Source organism: Xenopus tropicalis, chromosome 7 (assembly GCF_000004195.4).
Source record: "Xenopus tropicalis strain Nigerian chromosome 7, UCB_Xtro_10.0, whole genome shotgun sequence".
In the NCBI taxonomy this organism is placed as follows: Eukaryota; Metazoa; Chordata; class Amphibia; order Anura; family Pipidae; genus Xenopus; species Xenopus tropicalis.
The window spans coordinates 14390138-14410231 of record NC_030683.2 but is presented as its reverse complement, the minus strand read 5'-3'; the positions used below and the strand labels follow the sequence as shown (position 1 = coordinate 14410231).

The 20094-nt window shown below is 38.5% G+C and overlaps 1 protein-coding gene across 2 annotated transcripts in view; it reads left to right on the top strand.

The window, feature by feature from the left end:
- pcdh15 (protocadherin-related 15) overlaps positions 1 to 20094 on the top strand; it is a 709890-nt gene that overhangs the window by 380194 nt on the left and 309602 nt on the right. For both annotated transcript variants that reach the window (XM_031905917.1, XM_031905916.1), the window contains exon 12: positions 10399 to 10605. In XM_031905917.1, coding sequence (XP_031761777.1) covers positions 10399 to 10605 — 207 coding nt within the window. The remainder of the gene's footprint in view (positions 1 to 10398; positions 10606 to 20094) is intronic.

The following is a 20094-nucleotide window of genomic DNA, read 5'->3' as shown; positions in this document are numbered from 1 at the left end:
TTTCAGGGAGGGGTCCATACATAGAAATCCTGTTCATAATTTAAAAATATACAGTCTTTTGTAATGAGATAGCAGGAACGCTTGAAGGGGGATGTAATTATTGGACGAGGTTTTTTTTTTTATTGATAATTAAGTCAATAATGTATTTCCAAAGAGTTGGTTTAAGACTGTAATAATTTGTCTTTTATGATATGGCAGAAATGCAAAATCATTTTTAAAGCCTTGAGGTCTTGTTGAAATTCATTCTTTTTGTAACCAGGAGAAAAACACATGGGGCCCCTCCCCACATCCGCTTATAATTAACATAAAAGTAGAATTTATAAAATAGAACCTTTCTTACTCATGAGCCACAGTCAAATGTAAAAAGACTTGGAGAGCAACACAAGCACCATAAAAGTTCATGGAGGAGCCAAATAAGGGCTGTGATTGGCTATTAGGCAGCCTCTATGCACCCTATCAGCTTACAGGGGCTTTATTTGGTAGGAAATCTTGTTTTTATTCAACCAAAACTTGCCCCCAAGTCAGGAATTCAAAAATAACTCCCTGGTTTGGGGGCACTGAGAGCAACATCTAAGGGGTTGGGGAGCAACATGTTGCCCCCGAGACACTGGTTGGGGATCACTGACCTAAAGGGGGTTGTTCTAAGGGCCATTCTATCATTTGTATGGAATGTTCATGCATGTTCTAACCTGGAGCAGTTTCTAAAGAACTGTTGCAGAATTGCTCGGACTACAAAAAAAAATTGCGTGACAAAAGTGTTTTGCTAATTTTTCGCCATTTCACGAATTTTATGACAAAACGGGACAGATTCGCTCATCACTATTCTGCAGCATTAAGGTCATGACGGGTGGATGGGGCCAGCATGTAGGTGCCAGTCCTCCCTATCTCTACCCACCCCTCTAGCATGTAATTCAAACAATCAAGTAAGGAGGTAGAGAAGTGGCAGAGGGGGCAGGCCACAATGGGGATTTGTCCTGTGGTCACATTGTGCCTAGGTGCACCCTTGTCTTCCACAGATGATAAGGCATTCTTGAACTTTTCAATGAAATTTTGTGCTGCACATGGAATAGTTTAAACCAGTGATCCCCAACCATTAACACTCACTGACCCCTTGAATGTTGCTCCCAGTGGCTTGAAAGCAGGTGCTTGTATATATTTTTATATACTTTAGGCATATAAAATCACACGTGCCAAATAGAGCCTTCAAGTAGGCTGCCAGTCAACATAGGGGCTACCAATAGCCAATAACAGCCCAGATTTGGTAGCCCCAGGACATTTTTGCATGCTTGTGTTGCTCTCCAATAGTTTAAACCATGTATGCCAAATTATTCATGTTACACTTCTAACAAGTACAGAAAAGGCCAAGGTCTAAGGGGTCGTTGCACAATGCTCGATCAGTCAGCAATTCTTACCTATTCTTCCAATCCCTCCTCTTTCTTCCTATTCTTTTATCCCTGTACTTTACAACCACTGCCAGACTGATGGCAAGAAGTAGTGATGGGTGAATCTGTCCCATTTCGCTTCACCAAAAAATTAGCAACACAACAGAAAAACTTGTGAAACGACAGAAAAATTCATGAAACGGCAAAAAATCCACAAAACGCATTTGTCGCTCGACTTTTGTCGCCGCTAGTGATGAGCAAATTTTTTCGCCAGGCATGGATTCTCAGAGAAACTTGCGAAACGTGAAAATTCACCGTGGAAAAATTTGTTCGCTCTGCAAATTGGGCACGGACGCGGCAAAAAAAAACGGGTGTGGTTGCGTAAAGAAAGTCACGTCAAAATTGGCCACAGTCGCGTCAAAAAGAGCGTGGACGAATTTTCTTGCCACAAAGCGAAACGGGACAGATTCGCTCATCACTAGTTGCTGTGTTTTTTTATTCCATGACCGCGGCCATTTGGATGCCACCGTGCCCATTTTGATGCAACCTTGGCCATTTTGACACAACCACGACTTTTTTGGATGCACAATAAATTTTCCCACAAGATATTTTCGTGGAAGTTTCGCGAAACAATTCGCTGCGAATCCATGCGTGCCGAAAAAAATTGCTCATCGCTAGCAAGAAGTACAGCTTGAATAATGCACTAATTGGTGTGCTCTTAGTTCTCTGCCATGTATTTTAACATGGTTACACTTTCCTTTATTTAATAACAGTGTATTGAAGGCCTATAGTGCAAATAGGATTCCTTAGTGCAAATAATGCCTGAGAATGGAGGGCGGACATGTTATTATGAGCCTTCCCTCTCCCTCTGATTTTGAAAGATTTTTCCATTCCAAGCACAGCTATAATGTTCTAACATGAGGCTGAATCTTGTGTAGCATGAAGAAAATATTCATATCCATTCCATCAATTTTCAGATTTCATTGCTATATTATACCCTTCTTCTTATGCAAGTTGACATTTCCAACCAAAAAGCTTTTATTAAGTGATATTCCAAGTTTTCTCTTTAAAGGTTCTTCAGAGCACAAGGTCTTGTTTTGTTCTTTCTCTGATGTGGGTTATGCCTTCATTTTCAACTTTCTGAAATTCCCTTGATATGTTTGTTCTTCTAATGGCCTCATCAACAGCAAAGAGAATAAGGTGCACGTTGGATGGACAGAAGCAAAAAATGGGTGGTTATAGCCAAGGGTTAAAAGGTCTGGAGGCCCAAGTACAGAGAGAGAGATGCAAGGGAAGTATTAATGAAAGGAGGAAGGGAATATCTTCTTCATAGGGAAGTATGTTAAAGCGAGAGCAAAGGGGATAAAGAGAAGAAGAGCAAATGAAGTGTTTTATGGGTACAGTTATGGGACCTGTTATCCAGAGTGCTTAGGACCAGGGGTTTTCTGGAAAAGTGATCTATAATTTGGGTCTCTATCACTGTTCCCTCTAAGCTGTGCGCGTGTACGCGCGCACACGACTTTCCGAACCCGCGCACACAAATTAAAATAGCGCGCACAAAAATTAAATTTTTGTAACTTGATTTAGACAAACTGAAAGACCTGCGCAAAAATGCCCATAACTGAACTCCAACAAACATTCTGTAGCGCACAAAAATTTAATCTTGCTTTAAAATGCGCACGGATGATATTTTTTGCGCACACAGCCTATAAAAAATTAGAGGGAACGTTGGTCTCTATGTCTGCTAAAAAAAAGACATGAAAACATTAAATAAACCCAATAGAATTGTTTTGCCTTCAATAAGGATTAACTATATCTTAGTTGGGATCAAGTACAGGTACTGTTTTATTATTACAGAGAAAAGGGAATCATTTAACCATTAAATAAACCCGATAGGGCTGTTCTGCCCCCAATAAGGGGTAATTATATCTTAGTTGGGATCAAGTACAGGTACTGTTTTATTATTACAGGGAAAAGGGAATCATTTAACCATGAAATAAACCCAATAGGGCTGTTCTGCCCCAATAAGGGGTAATTATATCTTAGTTGGGATCAAGTACAGGTACTGTTTTATTATTACAGAGAAAAGGGAATCATTTAACCATTAAATAAACCCAATAGGGCTGTTCTGCCCCCAATAAGGGGTAATTATATCTTAGTTGGGATCAAGTACAGGTACTGTTTTATTATTACAGAGAAAAGGGAATCATTTAACCATTAAATAAACCCAATAGGACTGTTCTGCCCCAATAAGGGGTAATTATATCTTAGTTGGGATCAAGTACAGGTACTGTTTTATTATTACACAGAAAAAGGGCATCATTTTCAAAAATATGAATTATTTGGATTAAAATGGAGTCTATGGTAAATGACCTTCTTGTAATTCAGAGCTTTCTGGATAATGGGTTTCCAGATAGCAAATCCTACACTGCTTTATTTAATATATTCCAAAGTAAAAGTAACAATCAGCAGTCTATGATAACAAGAAGTAGAGTGTAAACTGCATAAATTCAACTCGAAGGCGAATAGAATACAGTTTATAAATATGAAATATCAGGCTTCATATAAATATGGATTACAGTACGTGTCAGTGTGCTTGAAACTATCACCTCCACAGCCTACAATGCAGGGAAATGTGCCATATTTCACATGCAATTGACAGTGATTTAAACAGAAATAATCTAATAGGATTTCTAGCAGAGAGCAGAGACATTTGTCAAGAAAAATAATACACTTTATCGGCAGTCATATCTAAACAACTGCACTCACACGCTATCAGCAGATGAAGTGGGTAACATGTTACACGCCAACAGAAATAGCCACGTCTTTTCACAGTTCCAAAGGAACATTGATTCCAAGTGAAGAACTCACTGCAAGGTCACCTATCTCTTGTACAATAGACAGCATAGTTATCTAATCTTTCCAGTTTTCTTTTTTTTTCAGTGACTTCTGATATTCATTTTTGTTAAAAGGAACTCAATAAATGCCTTGGGATGACTGATGTCCTTCTGGCATTTGCTCATGTGTGTGTCCATTTCTCTTGGTCTGTATATGTATGGTTAGCTAGAAGATGGATAGATGGATGAGTGAATTGATAGATAGATAGATAGATAGATAGATAGAGCATATACTGATGTGTGTGTGTGTGTCCATTTCTCTAGGTCTATGCATGTATAGTTAGCTAGAAGATGGATGAGTGAATGTATAGATAGATAGATAGATAGATAGATAGAGCATATGCTCATGTGTGTGTCCATTTCTCTAGGTCTATGCATGTATAGTTAGATAGAAGATGGATAGATGGATGAGTGAATGGATAGATAGATAGATAGATAGATAGATGATAGATAGATACATAGATACATACATACATACATAGTTAAAGCATATGCTGATGTGTGTGTGTGTGTGTGTGTCCATTTCTATAAGTCTATGCATGTATAGTTAGCTAGAAGTAGGATAGATGGATGAGTGAATGGATAGATAGATAAATTGATAGATAGATAGATAGATAGATAGATAGATAGAGCATATGCTCATGTGTGTGTCCATTTCTCTAGGTCTATGCATGTATAGTTAGATAGAAGATGGATAGATGGATGAGTGAATGGATAGATAGATAGATAGATAGATTGATAGATAGATAGATAGATAGATAGATACATACATACAGTACATACATAGATAAAGCATATGCTGATGTGTGTGTGTGTCCATTTCTATAAGTCTATGCATGTATAGTTAGCTAGAAGTAGGATAGATGGATGAGTGAATGGGTAGATAGATAGATAGATAGATAGAGCATATGCTGATGTGTGTGTCCATTTCTCTAGTTCTATACAAATATAGTTAGCAAGAAGATGGATAGATGGATGAGTGATTGGAGAGATGCCAGCAAAGTGCCAACAACTCTATAAACAACTGTATATTGTTTCAAAAATAATTATATTTCTATCCTTAGTAACTATTAAACATCTCTTTAAACTGGGCAGTCACCTGTAGTGATGAGCGAATCTGTCCCGTTTTGTTTGCGAAACGCTTCGTGCGACTTCTTTGTTGCCCACAACTTTTTCTTTATCCCTATTTTGACACGACTGCAACAAATTTTTTCGCCAAATTTCACCAATGGTGAAATGCTGAAATTCGCTGGGAATCTCTGCCTGGCGAAAAAATTCGCTCATCGCTAGTCACATGTCTTTTGTCAACCATTTTGTGCCAAAACCCTCTGTGCAATATATAACAATGTCCTGCCCCTAGTATGTCCTTCTGTGGAAGTTGTTGTTTCATGTTTATTACCTATTACTGTATGTGCCCATTTATAACTATATTCCTATTCACACTGTGTAGGAATCATACATTTTAAAACCATGCAGCAGATTTCTGTACCTCTCGCTCCTTCCCCCCCATCCCCCGTGCTTTTAAAATCATTTTTACAGGAATGATTTAGGGATTTGTAACATCTTTTCCATATATGTGAGCCTGCCAGTGCATCTGCTGCCCCTGGCACTAGCAGCACATTAACTGCCTTGACTTTATTATGTAGGGGTGTAATTGTGTTCTTCATATTCTACATTCGTAATAGTACTACAGCATCAATTAGTCAGGCTGCTGTTCCTCCCAGACTGTAATTCATTTAGTCTGTAATTCACTTAGTTATCATTATTTTCATTGACACATTGATGGAAGAAAATGTGATATTTGTTATCACAGGAACTAACAATTATAACTTCAAAATGTTCTGTATAACTGACCATTTCCTAATGAAAAGAGGGAAAATTGCTGAAGAATTATTTTCTTTCTTTCTTTCTTTCTTTCTTTCTTTCTTTCTTTCTTTCTTTCTTTCTTTCTTTCTTTCTTTCTTTCTTTCTTTCTTTCTTTCTCATTTCTTTCTCCCTCTCTATTTTTCTTTCTTTCTTTCTTTCTTCCTCTCTATTTTTCTTTCTTCCTTTCTCCCTTTCTCTCTTTCTCTCTTTCTTTCTTTCTTTCTTTCTTTCTTTCTTTCTTTCTTTCTTTCTTTCTTTCTTTCTTTCTTTCTTTCTATCTTTCTTTCTATCTTTCTCTCTCTCTCTTTCTTTCTTTCTCCCTCTTTCTCTATTTCTTTCTCCCTCTCTATTTTTCTTTCTTTCTTTCTTCCTCTCTATTTTTCTTTCTTCCTTTCTCCCTTTCTCTCTCTCTTTCTTTCTTTCTTTCTTTCTTTCTTTCTTTCTTTCTTTCTTTCTTTCTTTCTTTCTTTCTTTCTTTCTTTCTCTCTCTCTCTTTCTTTCTTTCTTTCTCCCTCTTTCTCTATTTCTTTCTCCCTCTCTATTTTTCTTTCTTTCTTTCTTCCTCTCTATTTTTCTTTCTTCCTTTCTCCCTTTCTCTCTTTCTCTCTCTCTCTCTTTCTTTCTTTCTTTCTTTCTCTCTTTCTTTCTCCCTCTCTCTCTCTTTCTTTCTTTCTCCTCCTTTCTTTCTCATTTAGTCTGTAATTCACTTAGTTATCATTATTTTCATTGACACATTCATGGAAGAAAATGTGATATTTGTTATCACAGGAACTAACAATTATAACTTCAAAATGTTCTTTACAACTGACCATTTCCTAATGAAAAGAGGGAAAATTGCTGAAGAATTATTTTCTTTCATTCTTTCTTTCTTTCTTTCTTTCTTTCTTTCTTTCTTTCTTTCTTTCTCTCTTTCTCTCTTTCTTTCTCCCTCTTTCTCTCTTTCTTTCTTCCTCTCTATTGTTCATTCTTTCTTTCTTTCTTTCTTTCTATTTTTCTCTCTCTCTCTTTCTTTCTTTCTTTCTCCTCCTTTCTTTCTCATTTAGTCTGTAATTCACTTAGTTATCATTATTTTCATTGACACATTCATGGAAGAAAATGTGATATTTGTTATCACAGGAACTAACAATTATAACTTCAAAATGTTCTGTATAACTGACCATTTCCTAATGAAAAGAGGGAAAATTGCCGAAGAATTATTTTCTTTCTTTCTCTATTTCTCTTTCTTACTCCCTCTTTCTCTCTTTCTTTCTTTATTTCTTTCTTCCTCCCTCTTTCTTTCTTTCTTTCTTTCTCTTTTTCTCTCTCTCTCTTTCTTTCTTTCTTTCTTTCTCCTTCTTTCTTTCTTTCTCTCTCTCTTTCTCTCTTCTCATTCTCTCTCTCTCTCTTTCTTTCATGCTAATGCAAAAATAACTGGTAAAATTAGCATAATAAAATGCTCTGTGCAACTGTTATGAAATATTAAAATCCTTAATAGAGAACTATGCTTTGGAAATATGTAGGATTGGCTCCTTAAGTGAATTAGACAAGCACATTGGGATCAATTGTTAAAATGCTTGGGGGTCCTGTGCTGTTCCTTAATTTGGATAACCTTGCTTAAGGCTACAAAAGCATTTAAACATTAAACAAACTAATTAGATTTTGTTGATATCAGCATGGCTTGATATTAGCAAAACTACTATGAAGCACTAGGTACTTGGTTATTATTACAGAGAAAAGACCAAAAATGTAGGCACAACTATATTTCCGAGTTTTATGGATAACTTCCCCTTTGGTGTCCAGCATCTTGTTAGGTCCTGTTTAGTCTGCAACAAGATCAAAAATACATGCTATTTACAAGCTATTTAGCCATAGATCAGGAGTATCTTACTAGGAGAATAAACAGACATCCTTCTCATCTCTTCTCCCTAACTTTAAAAAAAATGTGACTTATTTGATTAAAATGGAGTCTATGGGAGATGGCCTTTTCGTAATTCAGAAGTTTCCAGATCCAATACCTGTAATAGCAATACCTGTAGTAGAAGAAAAGGTTCGCATAGAGATCTCACTTGGATTCCTATCAGTAAAGCTCCTTCACTGCACTTTGAGATAAATAACTCAAGCCCAAGGTGGTATCTCTGTTACTAATCATGTAGAGATGCAAGCTTCTTATTGGGTTGTGTGCCATTGAGGTGCATTTGTACCGAGAGAGACTACCTCTCTAATACAGCCTTTGCATGCTTATAGGGATACTTTATGCTTGCAAATACCTGTACTGAGCACAATTCTTCCAATATTTAATCATACCCTGCACTTAGACACGCTATAAAACTATTCCAGCATGAATGCTAGCAGATGCATTTCCTTGTACTAAGAACCCATTTACAGTCACCGTATTGTGAGACGCAGCAGTGAAAAGGCAAGAACGAGTGTCGTTATCACCAACGAGGTGTTTCCTTGCTCTGTTTCTTTGTTTAAAGAAAATTACTTGCCGGGAATTTGATATCAAAGTTATACACAATGTCAAAGAACTTAATTTCTGTCAAGGTTTGGTAACTTTACACATATTTTTGTGAACGTTATAGATGCATTCTTATACTGGATCAACTTTTTATTTTAGAATTAATGTCTGTGTAATGGGAAATAAATAGAACATAAATCCTTCTCATAAACTCGATCTATCTTCGTTGAAACAAGGTTTTTATATATGTTTTTTAGCAAAAAAAAGCAATCTGTGATAATTATACCTAACCGTCAGCCAAGAGGGTAGTTTAGACGTTGGGTTGTTGAGCTTCTAAAGATGAGATATCAATGTTGGAGAAGAAGTCTAGGAAGAACGATAACATTTCTTGCCTTTAGATTACACAAGGGATGTGCCATACAAATCAATCACTGCTGTTCCTTCTCAAGCCCAGCAACAGCCGACAGCAAAATAATATCTTCATTGCAATACACTTCCAAAGCACAAGTCACAATATGATTACATTTTCCCTCAGTCTACAGTACATATCATGAACATTACCGACACCATCTCTGTAAGAGAAGCCAAGTTCTCTCTAGAAATAATCATCATAAACTTTGTATTGAAGAGCTTTCATAGAACAACAGCAGACTAGTACTGGGTGCTTGTGATACATAATCACCTTCTATAAGGACTGGCACAAAACAGAATTCCCACACTTCCTGCTTTGGAAAACCTTCATCTTCTGCAGCCAAAATTAATGTTTGTAGCGGTAGTGGTTGTGGTACCACGATACTTTAGTGTGCAGTTGCATATTTAGATGAATTAGAACAGTATTCTATGGTCTTAGCTGTAGTGATGAGTAGGGATGGGCGAAATGTTTTGCCAGGCATCGATTCGTGGCGAATTTCCACATTTCGCCATCGGATTGTTTCACGAAATGGATGGAAAAATTTGCCACATGTCCAAAAATTGTCGCCGGCATCTAAAAAGAATAGTCGCAGGCATCAAAAGAATAGCCGCGCAACGAAATAATAGCCACGGGCGACTAAATAATAGCCACAGATGACGAAATAATATCCGCGCGACAAAATAATAGCCGCGGGCGACAAAATGATAGCTGCACGACAAAATAATAGCCACGGGTGACAAAAGAATAGTTGCGGGCGACAAATTTTTTTGCCGCACAACATTTCCGCCGGTTCGCGAATTTATCGCCGTTTTGCGGATCCTTTGAAAGATTTGCAAATTTTCCGGCGAAGCAAAACAGATTGCGGTTGCGTCAAAATAGGCATGGAATGTCAAATTAGGCGCAGGCTACAAAAAAAAAGATGTGGGCGACAAAAATGTTGTGCCATTTTGGGAATTTTCCTGTTTTGCAAATTTTTCGGTGAAGCGATACGGGACAGATTCGTTCATCACTAATGTTGCGAAATTTTGTTGCCCGTTGCATGAAACAATCCGCCAATGGTGAAAGCGGAAATTCACTGCAAATCCATGCCTGGTGAATTATTTTTCCCATCACTAATCCCAGGAAATCCACCTCAAAAATTTCAGGAGGTTTGTTATGTATTGTGTTCTTTTTGTGGTACCTTGCTTTAGCTTGTGTTGGCCCAGACTCAGAAGGGCTGTAGTTTTATTGCTAACAAAAATCTAATGACTTTGGGTTAATTACTCCATTTCCCTGCACTCGATGCAGCAAAACTATTGTTAGCTCTATGGGACAGAGGTTAATTGCACCTGAATAACTGAATATTTAACAATTGATATTAAAACATTTTGATCTATATCTTTTTTTTTTATTATCTTTTTATAGGCAGAGCAAGACAACGGCCATCCCCTGCCAGCCTTTGCAAACCTTCATATAGACATTTTGGATGAGAATAATCAGGCCCCGTATTTTACTTTTGTTACATATCAAGGCTACATATTGGAGTCTTCACCAGTTGGAACAACCATCTCAGACAGCCAAAATTTAACTGCTCCATTAAAATTTGTAGCTCTTGATAATGATATTGAAGAGGTAAGCTTTGTCATTTCTTTTTCCTTTATTTAATCCACACCTCATCTGTCTTTTCACCCTTCCTTTCCCACCTTTTATAATGTACCATCTTGTACAATTCAGCATCTTGATACCAACTAAGATATAATTACCCCTTATTGGGGGCAGAACAGCCCTATTGGGTTTATTTAATGGTTAAATGATTCCCTTTTCTCTATAATAATAAAACAGTACCTGTACTTGATCCCAACTAAGATATAATTACCCCTTATTGGGGGCAGAACAGCCCTATTGGGTTTATTTAATGGTTAAATGATTCCCTTTTCTCTATAATAATAAACCAGTACCTGTACTTGATCCCAACTAAGATATAATTACCCCTTATTGGGGGCAGAACAGCCCTATTGGGTTTATTTCATGGTTAAATGATTCCCTTTTCTCTGTAATAATAAAACAGTACCTGTACTTGATCCCAACTAAGATATAATTACCCCTTATTGGGGCAGAACAGCCCTATTGGGTTTATTTAATGGTTAAATGATTCCCTTTTCTCTGTAATAATAAAACAGTACCTGTACTTGATCCCAACTAAGATATAATTACCCCTTATTGGGGCAGAACAGCCCTATTGGGTTTATTTAATGGTTAAATAATTCACTTTTCTCTATAATAATAAAACAGTACCTGTACTTGATCCCAACTAAGATATAATTACCCCTTATTGGGGGCAGAACAGCCCTATTGGGTTTATTTAATGGTTAAATGATTCCCTTTTCTCTATAATAATAAAACAGTACCTGTACTTGATCCCAACTAAGATATAATTACCCCTTATTGGGGGCAGAACAGCCCTATTGGGTTTATTTAATGGTTAAATGATTCCCTTTTCTCTGTAATAATAAAACAGTACCTGTACTTGATCCCAACTAAGATATAATTACCCCTTATTGGGGGCAGAACAGCCCTATTGGGTTTATTTAATGGTTAAATGATTCCCTTTTCTCTGTAATAATAAAACAGTACCTGTACTTGATCCCAACTAAGATATAATTACCCCTTATTGGGGGCAGAACAGCCCTATTGGGTTTATTTCATGGTTAAATTATTCCCTTTTCTCTGTAATAATAAAACAGTACCTGTACTTGATCCCAACTAGTATATCTTGTACAATTCAGCACCTGATTCTTCTGCTAATTAAGCAGCTGATTCACAAGGCAACTTTAGTGGGTGTTTTCCCACCAGTGATTTACATTATTGCCAATGGGAAAGCATTCTGGGGAGATCTGTCGTCCACGGTAGAGAAGGTTTATCATTGATGACTAATCTCCCCATGTGCCATCACCCTTATAAAGGGCAAGGTAAACATACTGTATACAGGACAAATGGTCTGTATAAACAAGCTCTATAAATAATACCTAATCGAAGGAAGGTGTAAAATACAGACTATATGCACCAACATTTGCCCCGTTCTTTTGATTCATGAATGATCACAAGGAAGAAGCATGGCCCTTCTGTTGCCCCTCAGGCAGTGTAATTGGTTGTTTTCTTTTCAGGAAGATCAAAAAATTGTATTTATTGGATGGCAGCCACAATTTTGGAGTGGCAAGGTTCATTGTAAACAAAAAAGCCCGACTCATTGTGCCGGACTTTGCACTTTGTACCTTGCAACCCTGTTGTGGAGGAGCCATTGGTTTGTCAAAAATGCGATTTTTTTTTAATGTAGCATTATTTATTTATACTATTTATTGAGTATACACATTGTCTAGGTTTTTAAAATGAATCCTAGTGGCATACCCTATCCATTAAACCCCTCACTGAATGCTCTCCTGTGTACATATGTACACATAGGAAATCCATCATCTCCTACTATAGTGGTTGTCAATAAATGGCATTACCAATAATAGTATTTACATTCTATCTTGACACACTAATTCTCAAAATCTTCTTGCAGCAATACATTAACTTAACTCTCCTGTTAATATTTCTGTGTATTTTACACCTTTATCAGGATAAAAAAATAAATATCACTACCCAGCAACCCTATGTACCCACAAAACTACACCCACTATTGCATCACTAGGAACAAAACCAAACACCCAGGGAAGCTGAGATGGTACAGGGGCCCCTAGTAACCAATCATTCATTTTCTTTTATTATTATAAATGCTGTAAACCATTTATTGCCAATTGGTTGGTATGGGTTACTGCACTAGGGCAAATTTACCTTTTTCTTTTCAAATTGAAACAAAAAAAAAATTAAAGAGACAATAAACAAGCAACAATAAATGATTATAAATACACAGGACATGGATAAACAGTACTTTTGAGGGTGCTCACCATGCCAAAATTCACTCACTTTCTGTGAGTCTGACTGAAAAACCCCGGTAGGCCCCGGCTCTAGTGGCGCTCCCCCTGCCCGACCGCTCCTCCCCTGATGCGTTAAATTTACGCGCTCGGGGGAGGTCTTTGGGTGGGGGACCCTGCAAGGGGGCTTAGGGGGGCCCCTGCAGGGGAGGTTTAGGGGACACCTGCAGGGCTCCTGGGGCGGGAGCCCCGGTGGGCCCTTCACCCCCCTGTCCGACCCTGAGCGTATTTATCCGTGGGTTAAAGTTAGAAAGAGTTCACCATTTTGTAAATATGCTTCTAAAAATCCCATAGGAATAAACAGAAAGTGGGTGAATTTTTTATAGACCCCCAAAGTTCTTACCATTTCCCACTTTCAGGGTGTATAAATCGAGAGCCCCAGCAATTCATTTCCTTTGCATCAAAATGCAATAGTGTCTGGGGTTCCGAAAAGTAAAACATTAGCCTAAACATATTCAGGCACCAAACGGTTAAATATATTTGATTCTGAAGATGGACAGAGGTTTTGCAAAGTCCCACTTATCATTATTATGAGCTGTTTCAGTGGCATCAATTTCATTAACCTGTATTAATACAGCGAGTGCTGAGCAAACAGTCTCAGACTGAAGGTGAAGAAACTCCGGCTTCAATTTGATTCTTTTCAAAATGAATTTTTAAATATATAGATTTAGTCCTATTTTAGCGCATAGATTGTTTTCATAATTGTAGTATTAGAATATTTTTTTATTATGTATTCAAATGCTCCTCTGGTGTCGATGATTATGTCATTATGGGGTAGTATTAAGTTCTATAATTCTATTAAGTGACCCGTTTTTGAAACATTAATGTATTAGATGTTAATATATTTATGATATGATATTTATAATTAGTTTATATAAAAAAAAAATTCTAATAAAATGCCTTTAAAGAGAAGGAAAGGTACAAATTAAGTAAGCTTTATCAGAAAGGTCTATGGAAATACAGCCATAAGCACTCACAGAAACGCTGCACTGAGTCCTCTATCAAAAGAAACAGATACCGCAGGTATCAGGGCCGGCCCGATACCCATGTCACTTGTAGGCTAACCCGCGGGTTGGGTGGGACCTCGGCACATTACCTGCGGGTTGTGGGCAGGTTTGGGGGGAGCTCCTTACACTGCCGGCTTCCTGTTCCGGCTTCTCTATTTATAGGTGTGGAAACAGATACCGCGGGTATCAGGGCTGGCCCGATACCCATGGGACCCGTAGGGTAACCCGCGGGTTGGGTGGGACCTCGGCACATTACCTGCGGGTTGTGGGCAGATTCGGGGTGAGCTCCTTACACTGCCAGCTTCCTGTTCCGGCTTCTCTTCTTATAGGTGCACACCCGGAAGCCCCTCCCTTTTTGTGATGTCACTGCAAGGCGGGTCGAACTTGGGTTCTATACATAGAGGGAGGGCGCCGAGTCAGATTGGGACAGGGCGGGTTAGGGTTGGGTGTGGGTCAAGGAAATCTCAACCCGCACATCACAAGTCCCCATGTTTTATCTAATACTCACTGAGCCAATGAACATGAAGGACGGTGCGTGCCTTTTGGGCAACTTTCTTGTAATGAATCTTTCCCATGTGAACTAAAAGTTAAAAACAAGCAAGATGTTAGCCATTATGCTTATTTTGATATGCTTTCAAGTCACATTGTGTTATTTTTGTTGCATTTCTTTTGTATTATTTTCTTTTATTTGCCTTTTTCCTTCTTTTTATTATCATAATGCTTTTTTTTTTTTGCTCTTAGATAATGCCAGGCGCAATTCCCGTATGTATAAAGTGTGAAGCTTGGTTTAAGTGATCTATAAGAATGCACGGTGTGCAGGGTTTTTATTTTTGCTCTTGCATGTGTGTGTCTATCTGAGCAAAAGGACTACATTTGGCCGTTAATTGCATCATGCAACAAATCGTTCTTGAAAATCTTTGTGGATAAGCTGAATTGTGTGTGCAGTTTTGATCTCATATTGCAAGCATAATATATTAACCATATGTATCATTATTAGTATTAGAAATAAGCATTCAGAAGAAGAGGAATTTAAGAACAATTTGTTCATCTGATCTACTGAGGAAGGTGTTGCCTTCTAACATCTCCAGTCTGCAGCTCAGATCAGTTTTTTTAGATTAGTCGTGGCAGTTATGGCTCCAGTGAGAATTAACAAGAGGGGCACATGATTACACAGGGTCTGAAACTCCCCCATCCAACCCCTTGGTTAAATTAAGCAATAGAAAGAATGGAATGTACTGCACAAAAACTGGGGGAGTCATCATTTTTCATTAAAGAAGACATAATGGATACATGGGAAAAACCCTAATTCTGTAGGCAATTATGAATTATATATGGGGCTGATTTCACTTTGTGCTAAACATTAATCCAATCTGTAAAAATGGCCCCTTTATTGGAGCTCCCTATAGATCCTATCAGTTCTCCGTCTGTTTTTGAAATGAAGGGTGGGCGTGTCCTAACGGTCCCAGCCAGAAGCACAGTAGGAGGGGGAGAGCCAATCACAGCCTTACATTCACACAAGCAAAGACAGGCTTCAATTCCCTATCAGGCTAGTCTAGCTGCTGATTGGTTCCTATCCTACAGAACAGTGTACTGAGTGCCACCGGCCCCCCTGCACACCCAGAGAATTCAGCCAACAGGAAGTGGAACAGATGGGTGGGACTAGTGGGAGTATAATTCACTGGTACATTCATAATTTTTATAGGATATGTCTCTTTTATCTATTAAGTTATGTCATTGAGCTTACAGATACCTGTTGGTCGGCATACTCATCCACTTCTCTGAGCATTCTGTTAGTGTGTACAGAGAAGACCCATTTCCCACTTGTAACTTTGCAGTGGGTAGGCTTATTAATGGCATACGTATATGCCATAGGGCTTTGCATTTGTCAAGACAGTGTGTGAAAAAAAAAAGCAATTCACCAAAATCTGCTGCGAGGTGCAGGACCCAGTCAGACCCCAGGCAGAAGGCATACACTTTTGCACCCCTCTCTTGCTCTTGCACTTTTTGCCTGTAGGCATCATAAATGAAGACTGCTGGGCCCATATACCAAACCTCTGGTGCAAGTGCTAAAGAACTAAGGGGGCAAATAATCGCTCATTTTCAACTAGATAGGTCCTCTGCGCCCAGCCTTCCAGACCTCATGCATTAAACCCCCAGCAAAAGAGCCGCACTCTCAGCCAATGTCCAATCAAAAAATATATATAGGGGGGAGCACAAGACAAAATGGCAAAATTTCTGCAAAAAAAGTGCTTTTATTTTTATGCCACACTCTTTCGGGTCCCTTCCTTTGGTAGCCAATCAATTCAAAGCATACTTAACTCTTTAGTATCCTTCGTGTGCAATATAATAAGCTTTTAGACACAAATCACAGCGCTATTAACACATTAATGTCCACGGTGTACAACCTTAATAACCCTTATACAGTGTTCATCAAACGCATCAATATTAGTGATGAGCGAATCTGTTCCGTTTCGCTTCGCCGAAAAATTTGAGAATCTTTGAAAAGATCCGCTAAATGGCGAAAAATTTGCGAAACGGCGAAAATTTTGTGCGGCAAAAAAAATTGTCGTCCGCGACTATTCTTTTGTCGCGTGGCTATTATTTTGTCGCCCGCGGCTATTATTTTGTTGCACGGATATTATTTTGTTGCCCACGGCTATTGTTTTGTCGCCCGTGGCTATTATTTTGTCACCCGCGGCTATTGTTTTGTCGCCCGCGGCTATTCTTTTGTCGCGCGGCTATTATTTTGTCGCCCGCGGCTATTCTTTTGTCGCCCGCGGCTATTCTTTTGTCGCGCGGCTATTATTTTGTCGCCCGCGGCTATTATTTCGTTGCATGGCTATTCTTTTGACGCCCGCGACAATTTTTGGAAGTGCGGCGAACTTTTCCGCTGCAAATTTTTTCATCCGAATCCATGCCTGCCGAAACATTTCGCCCATCACTAATCAATATACATCCAGAGTCCATAATTAGTGCTCATTTTCAACAGCAGGGGATTTGAATGCAGCCTACAACTGGTGCCGAATCCTTTGCCACATAATGTTCCTACTGGAGCTCCATAGTTTCTGCTTCTGAATGATTTACAGGTTAAAGGGAGGATGGAGGATGCCTAAGTGCCTCCCTTAGCACAACCTTTATGGATACAGTGCAACAGAGTGCAGGTAGCACTGTATTCACTAATGAGGAGCAGGTTGTTGTGCTCCATCCTGAAGCCCCAATGAGCTAAACCTCTGGGAGCTTGGCATAGGGCAGGGTGCATTATGTACACCCTGCCCCATGTATAAACAATGTGTAGTCCATAAAGTTTATTGAAAAGCGTGGGAAAAAAGTGAAGGAACATTATAACTTATTTCGTGTCTGGGCAATGGGGAATTTCGATTTTTAAACAATGGCCCCCTACACATCTTGAAGCACTCCTAAAATAGAATATATGTTCCCATTTAACAATGTCAAATGCTGTCATTTTTTTATTGTACTTTGGACGAACATCAGTTAATTGATCGTTTTTTCCCACAATGGCGAGTACTCGGCTATTGGAAGGCTGTCAAATGTAGCAAAAGCTTGGCATTTCTGAAATGAACTCATTAAAATGAATTGAAGTTGTCGGCACAGTGCCAAGTGGTAAATAGAATAATTACTGGCAATAAAACATATTTACTAGATCACTGCTGTACTTAAATAGAACGATTTGATTAAAAGAAATAAATAAAAGAAGCAAAATCCTGCTGTAAACAAATGCACACAAATGGCAAATATAAAGTCGGTTATTTAGATGGATTTGCTTATATGAGAGAGAGTAGAACGATTTAGGGTTCTGTATAACGTGGGCAATTATGAATTTTGATAAATATGTCTGAGTAACTTTCCCATATACATTTGTTATACATTAATATCTGTCCCTTTCCATTCTCTGCCCCGGTGCTTCTAACTTTTCCAGCAATGTAGCAGAAGCCAGACCGACCTATACAGAAGCACGCTAGGCTGACTTCTGCTACATTCTGCCAGTTGCCAAGTCCATTTTGATATTACAAGACCCACAATATCCAGTATATAAGAATTTTTATGTGTATTTGTGTAACTAATTTGGTTGCCTCCCCTTGCCATTTTGACAAGGGCAGGATGCAAACTGCATAAAATGGACACAAGCCACCATGTTTTTTTTGCACGCTTGAACCATGCCCTGTACTTTGCTGAATAACTGAAGGTCTTTGGCCTCCATTTTTGACCTTTGACTGCTCCATGAATACAGTGCTGCCTGTGTTTATTGAGTGGTGGGAAGGGTAAGAAATATAGGCCTTTTTTCTCCTCCTACTAGTGATGAGCGAAATTTTTCGCCAGCCATTGATTAGCACCGAATCTCTGTATTTCACCATTGGCAGGTTTTTTTTGAGAAATGAGCGCAAAAATTCGGTGTGCAATAGTGATGAGCTAATCTGTCCCGTTTCGCTTCGCCAATAAATTCACAAATCTTTCAAAAGATTTGCGAAACGGCGGAAATGTTGCCACTATTCTTTTGCCACCTGCAACTATTCTTGCAACAATTTTTGGCCGCACGACTATTCTTTTGAAGCCCGCGACTATTCTTGCGACAATTTTTTGGATGCGCAGCGAATTTTTCCGCGAATCCATGCCTGGCGAAACATTTTGCCCATCACTAGCGTGCAGCAAAAAAGTTTTCCTCATTAAGAAAAATGACGCACGTAAAAAAAAATAACGCTTGTCAAAAACAATTGGTGTGCGTGTCTTTTTTTTTACACAACCAACAATGTTTTTTGCCGCGTGTCATTTTAGCATTTCTCTCATTTTTTAAAAGCTTCGCAAATTTTTAGTTGAAACGAAACAGATTCGCTCATCACTACCCCCTACTAGGGATGCACCAAACCCAATTTTTAGGGTTCGGCTGAACCCCCCGAATCCATCCCAAGGGATTCAGCCAAATACCGAACCGAATCCAAAGGAGTAAATGTCGCAGTGCGCCGAAAAATATTTCACTTCCATGTTTACATGGACATTTAACCCTTCCAAATCCAAATCCTGGATTGGGTGCATCCCTAGTAAGTACAGGGCTACATAGCTCCCCCAGGTTTATATTCCAGAGAGAGGTGTAGGGTACAGATATGCCCTGGCCACAAGGACTTTAGGAAGGAGGTGCAATTTTGCACCTAAACCAGGATCATAACCTAATGAACCCTCCATTGTATTAATCCATTCTATTAATTTAAAGTAACAAACTAAAATGATTAAGCAGATGAAACTTTGTGGACCGTTTATACACAATATCAGGACCCCTTTCTTAATTGTGTTTGAACAATGCAGAGACAGAAATGGAGCTCAATAGGTTATTGCACCAGTAGTAGGTGCTCATCATTAGCTTATAAGCAGCCCTGTGCAGCCCAAAATTCACTTGGTAGACTATGTAGGTTTATTATTAGTACAAAGAGACAATATCTCAGTTATAGGTTTGGCTTTAATCCATTTAAACTTAGATAAGGGGAGTTATAGCTTGGATACGACCCGTCGGGTCAGCAATGAGCAATGGCGCAGTGTAATCATTATGCTGCAGGAGTATCAGTATATGTTTTTATACAGCCGGAAATACTAATACTGGTACAGTTTTATAGCTTATTATGAAATGTTTCATCTCATAAGCTTCAAATTTAATACTCAATATCAAGGCTTATGTAAGCGTATGGCAATTAGCTGCATGAAACATTGGTATATATTAATAAAACCACCGCCCAGTAGGAGCCATTTCTTCTATGGCGCTGCTAACGACGTAAGTAATTAAAGTCTATTATTTTGCCTATTGAATCTTAAGCTTTGGAGGACATTTATTTTTTATACGTTTTTTTTAAAGGTAGAAATAATATTAATTTTGTAGTACAGGTATCGGACCCCTTATCCGGAAACCCATTATCCACAAAGCTCCGAATTACCGAATGCCCGTCTCCCATAGACTCCATTTTAATCAAATAATTCAGAATTTTAAAACTGATTTCCTTTTTCTATGTAGAAATAAAACAGAACCTTGTAATTGATTCCAACTAAGATATAATTATAATTGTACTTGATCCCAACTAAGATATAATTACCCCTTATTGGGGGCAGAACAGCCCTATTGGGTTTATTTCATGGTTAAA